The 18,248-nt window shown below is 40.7% G+C and overlaps 3 protein-coding genes across 6 annotated transcripts in view; all 3 read left to right on the top strand.

The window, feature by feature from the left end:
• Nucleotides 1–18,248, top strand: part of LOC132854501 (uncharacterized) — a 46,215-nt gene that overhangs the window by 18,752 nt on the left and 9,215 nt on the right. The gene's annotated exons all lie outside the window — the stretch shown is intronic.
• Nucleotides 121–8,594, top strand: LOC132854737 (uncharacterized). Of its 2 annotated transcripts, none has more exons than XM_060883331.1 (5): nt 121–374; nt 4,173–4,217; nt 4,393–4,683; nt 5,408–5,698; nt 7,480–8,594. In XM_060883331.1, exons 2-5 carry the CDS (start codon nt 4,175–4,177, stop codon nt 7,731–7,733), a joined length of 879 nt encoding a protein of 292 aa, XP_060739314.1. In that variant the 5' UTR covers nt 121–374; nt 4,173–4,174; the 3' UTR covers nt 7,734–8,594. The 2 variants fall into 2 exon arrangements, with proteins under 2 accessions (XP_060739314.1, XP_060739315.1); XM_060883332.1 differs by lacking the exon at nt 121–374 and adding an exon at nt 2,751–3,655.
• LOC132854504 (uncharacterized) overlaps nt 11,251–18,248 on the top strand; it is a 28,287-nt gene continuing 21,289 nt past the window's right edge. The window contains exons 1-5 of one of the 3 annotated variants that reach the window (XM_060882964.1): nt 11,251–11,473; nt 16,343–16,407; nt 16,588–16,890; nt 17,161–17,454; nt 18,140–18,166. In XM_060882964.1, the coding sequence (XP_060738947.1) occupies nt 16,377–16,407; nt 16,588–16,890; nt 17,161–17,454; nt 18,140–18,166 (655 nt within the window). In that variant the 5' untranslated portion in view covers nt 11,251–11,473; nt 16,343–16,376. Of the gene's footprint in view, nt 11,474–13,211; nt 13,651–16,342; nt 16,408–16,587; nt 16,891–17,160; nt 17,455–18,139; nt 18,167–18,248 lie in introns of those variants that run through there. The other 2 variants (XM_060882963.1, XM_060882962.1) reach the window with 2 other exon arrangements.

Below are 18,248 nucleotides of genomic sequence, written 5' to 3'. Positions count from 1 at the left end.
GAGAAATCTTAAATGCGATAGTGTGAACCCCCCTCTCACAGCAGAACCAATCTTTCACCATGTGGGCGGGGTCAAGCAAAATCACGAGTCCGATTCACTTAAAATCACCTGCTCGTGGAAACACTGCTCACGCTTACTCTCTCAGCAACTTGTGGTGTTTCGGAGTTCTTGGAAATTGAGGACGTAGAAGCTTTTATTATCGCCACATAACCATTAAAGCACAGTGGACTTATTTTCTTCGCATATTCCAGCTTTGGAGAGTTAAGGATCCTGCTCAGTTGTCCAGAGGCAGCTTGGAGGGTCTGGGGCTTAAACACAGACTTTCAGATCAACAGCCCACAGCCTTAACCACTAGAGCCACCTTTGTGTATTAGGTGAGTATTATTATAGGAGTTATTATATTATAGGATTTATTATTGGGGTTGTTATAGGAGTTATTATATTATAGGAGTCATTATATAAGAACATGGCCGCTTATACCGTTCAGTGTACAAACATTTACAAAATGATTCCCAACAAGCAGGAGCTGCATTTTTCTGATAAGATGGATCGATAGATAGATAGAATATATCATTTTTAGGGCCTGAGCACCGAATGGTGCGAAGCCCTATTGTTTTTCCTCGGGAGTATTATTTTTTTTTTTTTTTTTTTTTTTTTTTTTTTTTTTTTCCCCACACATTGGCCAATTGGGGTCCCTTAACATGCTCGAAAACTCTTGAAATTTGGCACACACGTCAGAGTCGCGCGACACTAGGATTGGACAAAGGTTGGAATACGGGCGTGGCAGGGGGGCTCTGTAGCGCCCCCTGTAATGCAAAAACAAACATTGGTGCACAGATCGGGCAATTATGTACGCACATGTACGAGAGTTGGTACGCATATAGATCTCATCGACCCGAACAACTTTCGCGCTCTAAACTATGAGCTCCGCCCAACAGGAAGTCGGCCATTTTGGATTGTTTTATAAGTGCATGCGGTGAACTTTTAAATACTCCTCCTAGGGAATTCATGCGATTGACACCAAAAGTGGTGAACATGATGCCAAGACATTGCACTTGCTAAATTGCGAAGGGATTTTTGATATCTCGAACGGTGCTGCCATGGCGAGGCGACAAAGTTATGGCGAATTCAGAGAAACAGGAAGTGTCTAATATCTAAAGCAAAAAATGTCTTATTGGGATGACACGCGGTGTGTATGTTCGGCCAAGGATTCCGATCGCATCGATGTGCTTATTGTGAATCTCGGACATAGCGCCACCAACAGGCCCCAGGAAGTGTGTCAGTCACAAAGGTGGATTTTTTCACAGTTGCATGCAATGAACTTTTAAATACTCCTCCTAGAGGATTCATGCGATTGACACCAAAAGTGGTGAACATGATGCCGAGACATTGCACTTGCTAAATTGCGAAGTGAGTTTCGATATCTCGAACGGTGCTGCCATGGCGAGGCGACAAAATTATGGCGAATTCAGAGAAACAGAAAGTGTCTAATATCTAAAGCAAAAAATGTCTTATTGTGATGACACGCGGTGTGTATGTTCGGCCAAGGATTCCGATCGCATCTATGTGCTTATTGTGAGTCCCAGGTATAGCGCCACCAACAGGCCCCAGGAAGTGTGTCAGTCACAAAGGTGGATTTTTTGTCAGCTTCATGCAGTAAACTTTTAAATACTCCTCCTAGGGGATTCATGCAATTGAGACCAGACTTGGCCAACATGGTGCAGAGATATTGCAGATGCGAAATTGCGAACGGATTTTTGATATCTCAAACACTGTTCTCATGGTAACGTGTCAAACTTTACTTTCTTTTTCAGGCATATTTAAGGCTTTTGGCGTGCTTAGATTAACTTGAAATTTGACACATACATCACATTTGTCGGCTGTTAAGTGTGGACAAAAAGGTCAGACAAAGGTGTGTCTCTTAAGTGGCTCACTAGCGCCCCCGTTTGTCTAAAATGTGGGGTTTCATTTACCTACAGTCCCCAAATGGGTCAGTAACAACATAAAATAGTCCACTGATATTTACCCACTTGATGCACTTGCCCACCGTGCATTGTTTTCTGGAAGGCACCGTATAGCGATGAACAAACGTGCGAAGGCCCGTCATCGCTGCTTGCAGCTATATTTAGGGCCTGAGCACCGAATGGTGCGAAGCCCTATTGTTTTTCCTCGGGAGTATTATTATTTTTTATTTTATTTTTTTTTTTTTTTTTTTTTCCCACACATTGGCCAATTGGGGTCCCTTAACATGCTCGAAAACTCTTGAAATTTGGCACACACGTCAGAGTCGCGCGACACTAGGATTGGACAAAGGTTGGAATACGGGCGTGGCAGGGGGGCTCTGTAGCGCCCCCTGTAATGCAAAAACAAACATTGGTGCACAGATCGGGCAATTATGTACGCACATGTACGAGAGTTGGTACGCATATAGATCTCATCGACCCGAACAACTTTCGCGCTCTAAACTATGAGCTCCGCCCAACAGGAAGTCGGCCATTTTGGATTGTTTTATAAGTGCATGCGGTGAACTTTTAAATACTCCTCCTAGGGAATTCATGCGATTGACATCAAACGTTGTGAACATGATGCCAAGACATTGCACTTGCTAAATTGCGAAGGGATTTTTGATATCTCGAACGGTGCTGCCATGGCGAGGCGACAAAGTTATGGCGAATTCAGAGAAACAGGAAGTGTCTAATATCTAAAGCAAAAAATGTCTTATTGGGATGACACGCGGTGTGTATGTTCGGCCAAGGATTCCGATCGCATCGATGTGCTTATTGTGAATCTCGGACATAGCGCCACCAACAGGCGCCAGGAAGTGTGTCAGTCACAACAGTTGCATGTGGTGAACTTTTAAATACTCCTCCTAGGGAATTCATGCGATTGACACCAAAAGTGGTGAACATGATGCCAAGACATTGCACTTGCTAAATTGCGAAGGGATTTTTGATATCTCGAACGGTGCTGCCATGGCGAGGCGACAAAGTTATGGCGAATTCAGAGAAACAGAAAGTGTCTAATATCTAAAGCAAAAAATGTCTTATTGTGATGACACGCGGTGTGTATGTTCGGCCAAGGATTCCGATCGCATCGATGTGCTTATTGTGAGTCCCGGGTATAGCGCCACCAACAGGCCCCAGGAAGTGTGTCAGTCACAAAGGTGGATTTTTTCACAGTTGCATGCAATGAACTTTTAAATACTCCTCCTAGAGGATTCATGCGATTGACACCAAAAGTGGTGAACATGATGCCGAGACATTGCACTTGCTAAATTGCGAAGTGAGTTTCGATATCTCGAACGGTGCTGCCATGGCGAGGCGACAAAATTATGGCGAATTCAGAGAAACAGAAAGTGTCTAATATCTAAAGCAAAAAATGTCTTATTGTGATGACACGCGGTGTGTATGTTCGGCCAAGGATTCCGATCGCATCTATGTGCTTATTGTGAGTCCCAGGTATAGCGCCACCAACAGGCCCCAGGAAGTGTGTCAGTCACAAAGGTGGATTTTTTGTCAGCTTCATGCAGTAAACTTTTAAATACTCCTCCTAGGGGATTCATGCAATTGAGACCAGACTTGGCCAACATGGTGCAGAGATATTGCAGATGCGAAATTGCGAACGGATTTTTGATATCTCAAACACTGTTCTCATGGTAACGTGTCAAACTTTACTTTCTTTTTCAGGCATATTTAAGTCTTTTGGCGTGCTTAGATTAACTTGAAATTTGACACATACATCACATTTGTCGGCTGTTAAGTGTGGACAAAAAGGTCAGACAAAGGTGTGTCTCTTAAGTGGCTCACTAGCGCCCCCGTTTGTCTAAAATGTGGGGTTTCATTTACCTACAGTCCCCAAATGGGTCAGTAACAACATAAAATAGTCCACTGATATTTACCCACTTGATGCACTTGCCCACCGTGCATTGTTTTCTGGAAGGCACCGTATAGCGATGAACAAACGTGCGAAGGCCCGTCATCGCTGCTTGTTTATTTATTTATGTTTGTTTATTTATTTAATAAAATATTGTAGTAATAAAATATTGTGAAGCTTTACTCATTCATAATAAAACAGCGCAGTGTTCAAATCTCATCTATTACCGTTTGTTAATGTTGTGTAACTGTGTGTGTCAGTTATGGTGTATGTTGTGTGTATATTGTATGTTTCTGCAGACATGTGGATCTACATGCTTCAGTTTGTGATGCAGATTTTCAGCAGTAAGTTTTCTGTTCCTTTTTATAGTACACACACACACACAGCTGTAATTAAGTTTTCTGTTATTCTGTCTTCTTATGCTAATTGACGTATTGTGGTTTCTTTCCTCTCCTCATTTAACGTTGCAGTCGTTGATATTTTATTCTTTTTTTTTTTGTTCGTATTTGTTTTCCTCAGCTGCTCTCACTGCATCCAGTGGTTCCATAACAGTTAAACTTCATCACAATGTTACACTCACGTGTGAGCAGAAATGTTCAGGTGTACTCACATGGAGCAGGATTCGTGCGACTGTGGCTCAGTGTAATCAGATGTCCTGCAGCTCTGAAGAAGGCTTTATTCTCTCTCATGACCAGTTCCTGAAGGGGAATCTGTCACTCACCATTACTGCAGCTGATTACAGCAGGAGAGGTTTATACACTTGTCAGTGCGATAAGGCAGACCTCAGACAAGTGCGACTCCTAATTCAGAGTAAGAGACCTTCTGTTCACTCTGTAGACTTTCTCAACTAAAGGTGTGTGAGTTCCTTGTGCCACTGCTGATGTATGTAACTGTATTTAACTGTGTTCCTTGTCGATCAGATCCAGCCCTCACTCGAGCCTCAGTAAGAAGGTATTTAGATTAACAACACAACTTGTTGCTCAACTAAACTGTGCTGCAATGACAGAATTGTTCTAATAAATTTCTTATGAATTCCTAATTTTCAAAATGTCTAAATAAAACTAATCAAATCATTTATATACACACACACACTCTTTCTCTCTCTCTCTCTCTCACACACACACACACACACACACACACATACACTGCATTAAAACTAAACTGAAGATGCAAAATCTATCTGGATGCACTGCAGTTTAGTAATGAGTTGTTTTTCTGAAAGTCATTACTGCAGTTTAGTAATGAATTGTGTTTCTGAAAGTCACAAACCTCAGTCATTTTTGTAGAGTTTACTGTAGCAGCAAAAACCTGATTGTCACTTTGTCTAATCACTATAGAAATATTTAAATTTCATTCCATTTCATTGTGTTGTCATAATGCTGTAGTGTTGTGGTGTGTGTGGTTTTGTGTTTATAGTGTGTGGTGTTATTTCTGTAGAGTTGTGTATCTCTGGCTGTTTTGTTATGTGTGCTTTAGCCTCAACTCTATAAACTTTCTGCTCGTATTTCTCAGTTCCTAACGTTCCTCTCCTCAGCTCAAGAGATAACACGTGTAATTGCCCCGGGCGAGCCCATAGACGTGCACTTGCCCCTCACTGACCAGGTGGAGGTGAGATTCACTGCGAATGATGCTGCACAGCCCTCAGACGTGCAGATCTGCACTGTGGACCATGAGGAGATCAAGTGCAGCTCAGATTACAGAGCAAGATCTTCTCGCCTCAACACTCTGCAGATTACAGATGGACGTGTCTCTGACACTGGGAGCTACACAGTACGGGATCAAATGAACAATGAGACTCTGGCCATCTTACGGGTCCAACTGAGGGGTAATGACTTAAAATCATCTTACACGCGTGGACAAAATTGTTGGTACCCTTTGGTCAATGAAAGAAAAACTCACAATGGTCACAGAAAAAACTTTAATCTGACAAAAGTAATAATAAATTTTTAAAAAATTCTATAAATGTTAACCAATGAAAGTCAGACATTGCTTTTCAACCATGCTTCAACAGAATTATTTAAAAAAATAAACTCATGGAACAGGCCTAGACTAAAATGATGGTACCCCTAGAAAAGACTGAAAATAATGTGACCAAAGGGACATGTTAATTCAAGGTGTGTCCACTAATTAGCATCACAGGTGTCTACAATCTTGTAACCAGTCAGTGGGCCTATATATAGGGCTCCAGGTAGTCACATTGTTGTCTGGTAACATGGTGTGTACTACACTCAACATGGACCAGAGGAAGTGAAGGAAAGAGTTGTCTCAGGAGATTAGAAAGAAAAATATAGACAACCATGATAAAGGTAAAGGCTATAAGACCATCTCCAAGTAGCTAGATGTTCCTGTGACTACAGTTGCACATATTATTCAGAAATTTAAGATCTATGGGACTGTAGCCAACCTCCCTGGACGTGGCCGCAGGAGTAAAATTGATGACGAATCAAAGAGACGGATAATCCGAATGTTAACAAAAGAGCCCAGAAAGACTTCTAAAGAGATCCAAGGTGAACTTCATGCTCAAGGAACATCAGTGTCAGATCGGACCATCCTTCGTTGTTTGAGCCAAAGTGGACTACAAGGGAGACGAACAAGGAGGACACCATTGTTGAAAACAAATCATATAAAAGCTAGACTGGAATATGCCAAACTACATGTTGACAACCCACAAAGCTTCTAGGAGAATGTCCTATGGACAGATGAGATAAAAATGGAACTTTTTGCCAAGGCACATCAGCTTTATGTTCACAGACGGAAAAATTAAGCATATCAAGAAAAGAACATGGAGGAGGCTCTGTTATGTTCTGGGGCTGCTTTGCTGCATCTGGCACAGGGTGTCTTGAATCTGTGCAGGGTACAATGATATCTGAAGACTATCAAGGGATTCTAGAGAGAAATGTGCTGGCCAGTGTCAGAAAGCTTGGTCTCACAGGACAATGACCCAAAACACACAGCTAAAAACACCCAAGAATGGCTAAGAGATAAGTGGCCTTCTATGAGCCCTGACCTCAATCCTATTGAGCATCATTGGAAGAAGCTGAAACATGCCGTCTGGAAAAGACACCTTTCAAACCGGAAACAACTGGAGCAGTTTCCTTATGAGGAGTGGGCCAAAATACCTGCTGAGAGGTGCAGGAGTCTCATTGACCGTTACAGCAATCGTCTGATTGCGGTGATTGCCTCAAAAAAATATTAAGTTAGGGGTACCATCATTTTTGTCTAGGCCTGTTCCATGAGTTTATTTTTTTAAATAATTCCGTTGAAGCATGGTTGAAAAGCAATGTCTGACTTTCATTGGTTAACATTCATAGAATTTTTATTTATTATTACTTTTGCCAGATTAAAGTTTTTTCTGTGACCATTGTGAGTTTTTCTTTCATTGACTGAAGGGTACCAACAATTTTGTCCACGTGTGTATGTCTGTATAGTCTATCACACACACTAACTGTCTATAAATAAATAAATCTGGGTTAAAATTGCACACATTCAGAGATCTTCACATAGTGAAATACCTTACTGTATTGATCAACTGACTCAAAAGCTGTTTCATTGACACATGGACTGTGTGTGTGTGTGTGTGTGTGTGTGTGTGTTTGTTTGTTGCAGAGGAGCAACCAGGTCCAGACAGGAGGCAGGAGTGTGTTATGCCAGTATGGCTACTGGTACTGGTGCTGGTGCTGGTGCTGGTTGTGTCTGCATTTGTGGTCCTACTGGTGATGCATGTGCGACTGAAGAGAGAGATTCTGCAGCTTCGTGGGGAACATAATCAGCTTGGAATGAATGGACTTTACAGTACAGACCAGAGCAGGAGATCTCTGTACACATCAGTGTCACAAAATAGCAGCAATGAGAACTTATAACTGGGAGACATATGATTTCTTATCTTATCTTACACTGACTCTCTGGGAGCAGGGGACATCTGTGCCACAAAAGAAGTCTATCAACACACTGATTACACAACAACAACAATAATAATAACAATAATAAATATAGCTGCAAGCAGCGATACCGGGTTCAAGCCGTTCAGATGCGCTCAGAACATGTCGCTGATGAACCATACCAAGTTTTGTAGCGATATGGCATTGCATTCGTAAAATGTGTGTGTGTGTGTGAGTGTCTGTGTGTGTGTGAGTGTCTGTGTGTGTGTGTGTGTGTGTGTGTGTGTGTGAGTGCGTGTGTGTGAGTGAGTGTGTGTGAGTGTCTGTGTGTGTGTGTGAGTGCGTGTGTGTGTGTGCATGTCTGTGTGTGTCTGTGTGTGTGTGTGTGTGTGTCTGTGTGAGTGTGTGTGAGTGTCTGTGTGTGTCTGTGTGTCTGTGTGAGAGAGAGTGTGTGTGTGTGTGTAAATGTGTGTGTAAGTGTGTGTGTGTTCCTCGTAAGTGAAAACATACTTGGCAATAAAGTCTGTGTGTGAGTGTGTATGTGTGTGTGTCTGTGTGTGTGTGTGAGAGTGTGTGTGTAAATGTGTGTGTATGTGAGTATGTGTGTGAGTATGTGAGTGTGCGAGTGAGTATGTGAGTGTGCGAGTGTGGAAACTTGGTATGGTTCATCAGCGACATATTCTGTGTGTGAGTAAGTGTGTGTGTGTGTGTGTGTAAATGTGTGTGTAAATGTGTGTGTAAGTGTGTGTGTGTGTCCCTCATAAAGACCTTTCTGATTCTGATTCTGATTTTGCAAGAATTTTGCCTAAACATACTTGGCAATAAAGACCTTTGTGATTCTGATTCTGATTCTAATGTTGCAAAATTTTGCCTCCAGGCCTTACGATTCAGCACAAAATTGGGTTTTTGGACTGTTGGTGGCGCTAGACGGTTTGAGCTAGACACACCAAAGTTGCTACAGTAACTTCTAAGACTGGCCTCTACATGTGTGCCAAATTTCATAACTTTCCTACGTACGGTTCTATGGGCTGCCATTGACTTCAATGGCGGAAGACGGAAGAATAATAATAAGAAAACTAACGATAACAATAGGTGTCTACGCCCCTTCGGGGCTTGACCCCTAATAACAGGTCTATAATCAGGAGTCTTCCTTTTGCAGGGAACCTGCTGAGGGAATTTTTTTAATTCTGTTTCTCACCATGTAAATTTAAATGGTACACTTATTTGTTTTTTTTTACAAAACATAACTTTAGATTTATAAATGTGTTTATTATTTATGTACATTAGGTAGTACGGAAGCGTATTGCATTCACTTGAGTAAAAAAAAAATCTACTCTGTTTTTCTGAATTAATGACTTAATTTTTCAGGAAAAAAATTTTTTTGCTCTGTTATTCTGAATTAACGACTTACTTATCTCAAAATTATGAGATAATTTTTCAGGAAAAATTTTTTTTGCTCTGTTTTTCTGAATTAACGACTTAATGTGGATTGCATGGAAGTAAACTTGTCCCGCCTTTCAAGTTTAATCAGTTGAACCGATATGGTATGCTTCACGGATATAAGATGATGCATCTGAAATGCATTCAGGCTGGCTATGTGGTGACACAAGAGACAATCAGGCAATTGTTGAAAATACTGGATCTCCATGGAGGGCAACTGAGGCGCCGGAATCGTCTTCGGCGACGTTTGTATCATAATCCAGGCCCGAACTTTTTATGGCATGTTGATTCATATGATAAACTCAAACCATATGGGATCTGCATGAATGGTGCAATCGACGGGTTTTCACGAATGGTGATACGGCTACCGTGAAGCATACCATATCGGTTCAACTGATATAGAAACACAGCAACGTCAAGCAGATCAGAATGTTCTTTTCGTCTGAACAGGCGCAAAGTCTTGAGGTGTCTGCGCAAAGTTGACGCACTAATAACAATACCATTTATATTACTTAAAGACAGCAGTATCTCCCAAATGTCCCATGTCTCAAACCCAAAGTAAAATAAAACCGGATTAAACTTGAAAAGGCGGGACATGTTTACTTCCATGCAATCCACATTAAGTCGTTAATTCAGAAAAACAGAGCAAAAAAATTTTTTTCCTGAAAAATTATCTCATAATTTTGAGAAGTCGTTAATTCAGAAAAACAGAGCAAAAAAAATTTTTTCCTGAAAAATTAAGTCGTTAATTCAGAAAAACAGAGTAGATTTTTTTTTTTTACTCAAGTGAATGCAATAAGGTAGCATGAGATTTTGTGTAAAAAACACTTTTTTGTCCATATAACAGTGATGTGTTCTTCAGATCATTAGTCATCTCACTCTGTTTACTATGACTGACTTTTACATTTGGAAGAAAAGTGTAGACGTCAACATGGGAGATAAGTTCATTCTTGCGACTCTACATAGGAAATGAATGACTTCCGGTTTATCGGCGGTCGTTTGTCGTGTGCAGTGTGAATGCGGCTTAAATACATTGTTATTGATAAAAAAAAAAAAGTAATAAATTAATATTTATATTGTATTATTTTTAATGTTGCTTACATGTTTCCTCAAAAATTATTCACGGTCTTTCTGGATTTATTGTTGTATTGATTGTTTGTATTTACTCCTTCATTAATTAATTCCTTCATTCACCATGATATATGGAGGGAGAATACAGGCTCTTGCTTTTGCTCTCCTTTACTGGAGACGCCAAAGAAAACATTGCAAATCAGTGTGTATAAAACACCACCTGACTCGGAGAAAAAGTCTCGGTGAGTATCACCGTTTAGTGCAAGAGTTGCGCCTTAATGGAGAACATTTTTGTCACGATCATCTAGTAATGGCTTTTCCGAGACCGCGAGAATTAACTTATCTCTCATGTTGACGACTACACGATTATATTGCATATTCCGTGCGACTGTCACTAGGGGGCGAAATCCGACAGTCGTGTCCGTTTGTCGTGTGCAGCATCTGCCTTGCACTGTTGAGTCGCAGTGTTTACTTCAGTAATGCACAGACTTGATTGGTTTGTGTGTTTCCACTACCTTTACCGTAAAGACTGCAAAAGCTGCGCCGGATAAAATAGAAGCGCTTCGTCAAGTTTTAAATCGTAACCTTTTGTTTTGGCTCTAGGTCCGGGTCCGGATTATACAGCTTCTGGGTCCGGACCCGGACCGCGGTCCGCCTGTTAGTGACCTATGCATTAAATCATCATCTACTGCCAGAAAACAAACACACACACACAGGAATTGAAAGGCCCATGTGATTGCATCAGTTTACCCTGAGCTTACTGAATAGTAAGCTGTTTCATTTATTTTTGTATTTAAGTTTTTAACTGTATAGGTGAGTGTGTTTTAAACCTTATTCTTATACTTTGTACGGTTCTGTACAGTCCTGATGCTCTTAATGTGAGTTTTTATGAATGTTGCACCTTTTTTTAACATGGAAGTGTTTAAAACTCAGGGTTGCCAGATCTCAGGGGCGTGTCGGAGATTTAAAGTAAAAGCAAAACAAAGTAGTAAGGAAGTAGAGTTCAAACTTCAGCTGAACACGCACATGCGGTCTTCGTTTCATATTAAACACACTTTCTTTCTCTCAGTCTTGAAGATTCACTCGGTGTCTGGGATTAATGGACATTTTATTTAAATCCATCTTCACTTTTCTTCAGGCCTGGATGTGGTTTTATTCTGCTTTTTCTGTTTTTGGTCTCTGGCCGTCGGAGTTAAAGGTCTTTTAATCAGGTGAGCAGTGAACTGAAAGTGTTTGTTAAAGAATGAAAGTAACCTGTAAGATTTAAGAATAAGAGAAAATAAATAAAATGTGAAAATTGTGTGTGTTTAAATAAAGTGTTTAACTTTCCCTTTTATATCTCAGTGAGAGAACTGAGCTCTAGCTTAGCAGGATGTTAAACCTGGGCTTGAATGGAGGCAGGGCCGCTCTCATACACATGTGGAGGTGCTCATTAGTGACCCTGGAACGATATTTAGTTTGGATTATGTACATTGTAGAGAAAGCTGCCTCCCAGTTGTATGTAGAGCCAAACATGGTCAGGATGTATAGAGCTACTTCCCTCAGACCTGGGAAAGCTGTCTCAGGGACGCTGTCTTCAGATTTGAGTGGATATGTTTGTTCAAAATTTTTTTTGGTCGTCTCATAATGGTATTTCACAATGCCTCATAATATGAGACATTCTGGTGAAGTGTGACGTGTGAACAGAAATCAGTCTCCGTTGCACTCGTCTGTTTCTCTCCCTTTCTCCGTCTCACTCGTCTGTTTCTCTCCCTTTCTCCGTCTCACTCGTCTGTTTCTCTCCCTTTCTCCGTCTCACTCGTCTGTTTCTCTCCCTTTCTCCGTCTCACTCGTCTGTTTCTCTCCCTTTCTCCGTCTCACTCGTCTGTTTCTCTCCCTTTGTTTTCTACATATGTCGCCATCTTTCTTTCATGTGTAACTTTCCTCTAGCCGCCTTCACACTGCACACGACAAACGGACACGACTGTCGGATTTCGCCCCCTAGTGACAGTCGCATGGAATATGCAATATAATCGTGTAGACGTCAACATGGGAGATAAGTTCATTCTTGCGACTCTACATAGGAAATGAATGACTTCCGGTTTATCGGCGGTCGTTTGTCGTGTGCAGTGTGAATGCGGCTTAAATACATTGTTATTGATAAAAAAAAAAAAAAAAGTAATAAATTATTAATATTTATATTGTATTATTTTTAATGTTGCTTACATGTTTCCTCAAAAATTATTCACGGTCTTTCTGGATTTATTGTTGTATTGATTGTTTGTATTTACTCCTTCATTAATTAATTTCTTCATTCACCATGATATATGGAGGGAGAATACAGGCTCTTGTTTTTACTCTCCTTTACTGGAGACGCCAAAGAAAACATTGCAAATCAGTGTGTATAAAACACCACCTGACTCGGAGAAAAAGTCTCGGTGAGTATCACCGTTTAGTGCAAGAGTTGCGCCTTAATGGAGAACATTTTTGTCACGATCATCTAGTAATGGCTTTTCCGAGACCGCGAGAATTAACTTCTCTCTCATGTTGACGTCTACACGATTATATTGCATATTCCGTGCGACTGTCACTAGGGGGCGAAATCCGACAGTCGTGTCCGTTTTTCGTGTGCAGCATCTGCCTTGCACTGTTGAGTCGCAGTGTTTACTTCAGTAATGCACAGACTTGATTGGTTTGTGTGTTTCCACTACCTTTACCGTAAAGACTGCAAAAGCTGCGCCGGATAAAATAGAAGCGCTTCGTCAAGTTTTAAATCGTAACCTTTTGTTTTGGCTCTAGGTCCGGGTCCGGATTATACAGCTTCTGGGTCCGGACCCGGACCGCGGTCCGCCTGTTAGTGACCTATGCATTAAATCATCATCTACTGCCAGAAAAAAAAACACACACACACAGGAATTGAAAGGCCCATGTGATTGCATCAGTTTACTCTGAGCTTACTGAATATTAAGCTGTTTCATTTATTTTTGTATTTAAGTTTTTAACTGTATAGGTGAGTGTGTTTTAAACCGTATTCTTATACTTTGTACGGTTCTGTACAGTCCTGATGCTCTTAATGTGAGTTTTTATGAATGTTGCACCTTTTTTTTAACATGGAAGTGTTTAAAACTCAGGGTTGCCAGATCTCAGGGGCGTGTCGGAGATTTAAAGTAAAAGCAAAACAAAGTAGTAAGGAAGTAGAGTTCAAACTTCAGCTGAACACACACATGAGGTCTTCGTTTCATATTAAACACACTTTCTTTCTCTCAGTCTTGAAGATTCACTCGGTGTCTGGGATTAATGGACATTTTATTTAAATCCATCTTCACTTTTCTTAAGGCCTGGATGTGGTTTTATTCTGCTTTTTCTGTTTTTGGTCTCTGGCCGTCGGAGTTAAAGGTCTTTTAATCAGGTGAGCAGTGAACTGAAAGTGTTTGTTAAAGAATGAAAGTAACCTGTAAGATTTAAGAATAAGAGAAAATAAATAAAATGTGAAAATTGTGTATGTTTAAATAAAGTGTTTAACTTTCCCTTTTATATCTCAGTGAGAGAACTGAGCTCTAGTTTGGCAGGATGTTAAACCTGGGCTTGAATGGAGGCAGGGCCGCTCTCATACACATGTGGAGGTGCTCATTAGTGACCCTGGAACGATATTTAGATTTGATTATGTACATTGTAGTGAAATCTGCCTCACAGTTGTATGTAGAGCCAAACATGGTCAGGATGTATAGAGCTACTTCCCTCAGACCTGGGAAAGCTGTCTCAGGGACGCTGTCTTCAGATTTCAGTGGATATGTTTGTTCAAAATTTTTTTTGGTCGTCTCATAATGGTATTTCACAATGCCTCATAATATGAGACATTCTGGTGAAGTGTGACGTGTGAACAGAAATCAGTCTCCGTTGCACTCGTCTGTTTCTCTCCCTTTCTCCGTCTCACTCGTCTGTTTCTCTCCCTTTCTCCGTCTCACTCGTCTGTTTCTCTCCCTTTCTCCGTCTCACTCGTCTGTTTCTCTCCCTTTCTCCGTCTCACTCGTCTGTTTCTCTCCCTTTGTTTTCTACATATGTCGCCATCTTTCTTTCATGTGTAACTTTCCTCTAGCCGCCTTCACACTGCACACGACAAACGGACACGACTGTCGGATTTCGCCCCCTAGTGACAGTCGCACGGAATATGCAATATGATCGTGTAGACGTCAACATGGGAGATAAGTTCATTCTTGCGACTCTACATAGGAAATGAATGACTTCCGGTTTATCGGCGGTCGTTTGTCGTGTGCAGTGTGAATGCGGCTTAAATACATTGTTATTGATAAAAAAAAAGTAATAAATTATTAATATTTATATTGTATTATTTTTAATGTTGCTTACATGTTTCCTCAAAAATTATTCACGGTCTTTCTGGATTTATTGTTGTATTGATTGTTTGTATTTACTCCTTCATTAATTAATTTCTTCATTCACCATGATAAATGGAGGGAGAATACAGGCTCTTGTTTTTACTCTCCTTTACTGGAGACGCCAAAGAAAACATTGCAAATCAGTGTGTATAAAACACCACCTGACTCGGAGAAAAAGTCTCGGTGAGTATCACCGTTTAGTGCAAGAGTTGCGCCTTAATGGAGAACATTTTTGTCACGATCATCTAGTAATGGGTTTTCCGAGACCGCGAGAATTAACTTCTCTCTCATGTTGACGTCTACACGATTATATTGCATATTCCGTGCGACTGTCACTAGGGGGCGAAATCCGACAGTCGTGTCCGTTTGTCGTGTGCAGCATCTGCCTTGCACTGTTGAGTCGCAGTGTTTACTTCAGTAATGCACAGACTTGATTGGTTTGTGTGTTTCCACTACCTTTACCGTAAAGACTGCAAAAGCTGCGCCGGATAAAATAGAAGCGCTTCGTCAAGTTTTAAATCGTAACCTTTTGTTTTGGCTCTAGGTCCGGGTCCGGATTATACAGCTTCTGGGTCCGGACCCGGACCGCGGTCCGCCTGTTAGTGACCTATGCATTAAATCATCATCTACTGCCAGAAAAAAAACACACACACACAGGAATTGAAAGGCCCATGTGATTGCATCAGTTTACTCTGAGCTCTTTAACTAAAGGAAACTCGACTCTTACACTAAGTGTGTGTTGTAGTTGTGTTGTATTTTAGTTTGTAGTTTTGTTTCTAGAAAGAGATTTACCCAGAAATACTTGGGGTGTATTTTCGGAGACTTTGACCCATGTGTTGCATCAGATTCGAGAAACGGGAGAAACACTGCACCCTGTGGATCTGTAGAAAATTACACTAATGTATAATTCAACAGCTCTCACACTTTACTCTTCATCTTCTGGGGCATGAGAAGCATTAAAGCACAACGTCTGTCTGTCAGTAGCTTGTTGTGTACTGATTATAACCTGTACGCAACATACAAACTGTTAACAGAGTCCATTAACATCTATTAATATTCTACATTATGAGACACTGACCACTGATGCACTGTCTCAGGTTCAGTGGTGTTTTTAGTGGTGATTTTTGTTTTGTTAGAAGCACACTGAACAGTACAATGTGATATCAGTCCACTTACACGTGTGTCAGGAATATTACAAACATTCCAAAGCACCATCAGGTTAGCTGTAATGGTTCCGTCAGATCAGCTGTACTGATTGGTGTTAATTAAATGATCAAGTCAGCACATGAGTGTTCTTACATGGTGAGTGGAGGAAATCAAGAACAAAGTACAATTTGCAGCAATGTTCCAGTTTCCCAAAGTGTTAACAACTGCAGTCATGTTTCTATAAGAACAGCTAGTCAAAAGTTCATCAGTCAAAAGAAATTGAATGTACTAGAGGATGCCATAGAGACACACACACGCGCACGCTCACATGCACACGTACACACACACACAGGTTCAGACCAAACTACCAGCATGCCCAAAGTGAGATGGTTTTGTCTTTATGTAATTAGTTCCACAAATTACATAAAATATTTCATTCAGGGTGAAGCTTGAAAATCCAACCACTGCTGCCATAGTAAATAAATCAACATAAGCTGACTAATCAGAATCCTGAATTAATTCTCAGTGTGTTAATGTATTAATAGCTTTGTTTCTCCTCAGTGATTCCAGATACGTGAAAAGCTACAAGATCCAAATGCTCCTGTTCAATTGTCTGATGTTAACCTGTAAGTTTCTTTTTCCTCTTTCTATACTGCAGCACACAGTTACTGAGAATAGATACAGATATCCGTGTTTTTCTCCTCTTTTTCTTGTTCATTTTCTTCTTCTTGTTCTTTTTTCTCTTAAATGATGTGTTGGAGTGTTGGTTGTACTGGAAAGCTAATTCTTCTTCCTTTCTCCTGCAGTTATTGCCTTTGTGTCAGTTGAACACTTTGTGAAGATCAGACGTAATGAGTCGGTTACTCTGCCCTGTAAACGGAGATGTCCTGGTTTGGTCAGATGGGTCATGAGCCACAGTCGAGATGTTGTTGTTGCACAGTGTGACCAAACGTCCTGCAGCTCAGAGGCAGGGTACGACATGTCTCACTCTCTGTACCTGAAAGCAGATCTCTCTCTCAACATCACTGCAGCTGATTACCATCAGAGATCCTGGTACACGTGTCAGTGTGATGGTAAAGACGTCTGTGACGTGCGCCTCAGTGTGGAGCGTGAGTACATCTGTTCCTCTTTCTGATGTGTGTATAATAATACCTAAAGTGTTTTATCTGCAGTGAGTAAAATGGTTGAGTATTACATGAGTACTGATACTTATACTGGGGTACTGATAAACTTTCCATTAACATAAAGAGTATGTTATTTGATTTGGATTTGAAGCTTCTTAACAAACACTAGTAATTAATTTTTATAGTTTACAAAAAAAGATGTGTAAAGGAGATACGCAGCATGATTTCTAACAGTAAATGTGTTTATCTCCTCAGGTGTTAACTTCAGCAAAGCGCTCAAACCTGGAGATTCACTCACTGTGGATTTGCTGATCTCAGAGAGAGTAAAGATCACATTTAACAGGAGTCATGATGATGGAACTCAGAGCTCTGTGACACTCTGTACAGTCGAGGGACGTGACGTTGTCTGTAACCCAGAATATAAGAAGAGAACCTCTTTCCACTCGTCTTTCTCTCTGACAGATTTAAAGGAGAGTGACTGTGGTGTCTACACCGTGTGGGACACTGAGAATGATGAGATCATATCTACATACACTGTCTCACTCACAGGTAAGACTTTATTCTGTGTTTGGATTTTTAGCTCCTACAGTCATGGCAAAAGAAATGACACCTTCCTTCAGTTGGTTTATGGTTTATTTCTCAGGGCCTAAACAACAATTGTGTGATCCTCATCAGCTTCTATAATCAAATAAATAACCTTAGATTTCAATATGTATTCATTATTTTTTCCCAAAAAGTGAACCATCGTTAAGAAGGTGGGGAAAAAATAAGTGCAACCTTTATACTTCCACTTTATTCAGACTAGACTGAATAAGCCACAGAAGTTCTGGGGCATTTTGCTTTGGACTGATGACCAAGCTGGAGATGTTTGGTTGTCATGTACAGCATCATGTTCACCATCAACACAGTGAACGAGCACAAACACTTCAGTCCAAATGTGCAGCATGATGGTGGAGGTGATGAGTTCAGCATGATTTGCAGCCACACACTCTGAGAAACGTGCATGCAGTGAGATCATGATGAGCTCCATGTAAAATCAAAAGATTCCTCAGACAAGTGTGAGACCATGCAGCAGAGCAGGATGTTGAGAGAGCTGGGACAACTGAATTATTACTTTATAAAATAAGTGTAAATGTACTTTCTTTTGTCCATGACTGTAAAGCTGAGTTCCTGGTTAATGGTGTTGGAATGTTGTAATGACTGATTGCTCATGTGTCTGATTTCACCACCACAGGAAAGAACAGACCTCCGTCTTTACAAGGTAAATATTTATTACAAGCTCTTCAGCCTTTCATTCATCCTTCAGTTAATCGTATATTTGGTGTCATCAGAAATAAATTAAC

Source organism: Tachysurus vachellii, chromosome 12, assembly GCF_030014155.1.
Source record: "Tachysurus vachellii isolate PV-2020 chromosome 12, HZAU_Pvac_v1, whole genome shotgun sequence".
NCBI classification, from domain to species: Eukaryota; Metazoa; Chordata; class Actinopteri; order Siluriformes; family Bagridae; genus Tachysurus; species Tachysurus vachellii.
The sequence above is the reverse complement of the archived record's forward strand: the minus strand, read 5'-3'. Positions and strand labels throughout refer to the sequence as shown.

What these genes read in the sequence shown, in the direction of transcription:
- LOC132854737 (XM_060883331.1), top strand. Translation starts at nt 4,175, where the DNA reads ATGTGGATCTACATGCTTCAGTTTGTGATGCAGATTTTCAGCA. An exon ending in TGTGATGCAGATTTTCAGCA is followed by an intron (nt 4,218 to 4,392) that starts GTAAGTTTTCTG and finishes TGTTTTCCTCAG; the next exon opens with CTGCTCTCACTGCATCCAGT. An exon ending in AGTGCGACTCCTAATTCAGA is followed by an intron (nt 4,684 to 5,407) that starts GTAAGAGACCTT and finishes TCCTCTCCTCAG; the next exon opens with CTCAAGAGATAACACGTGTA.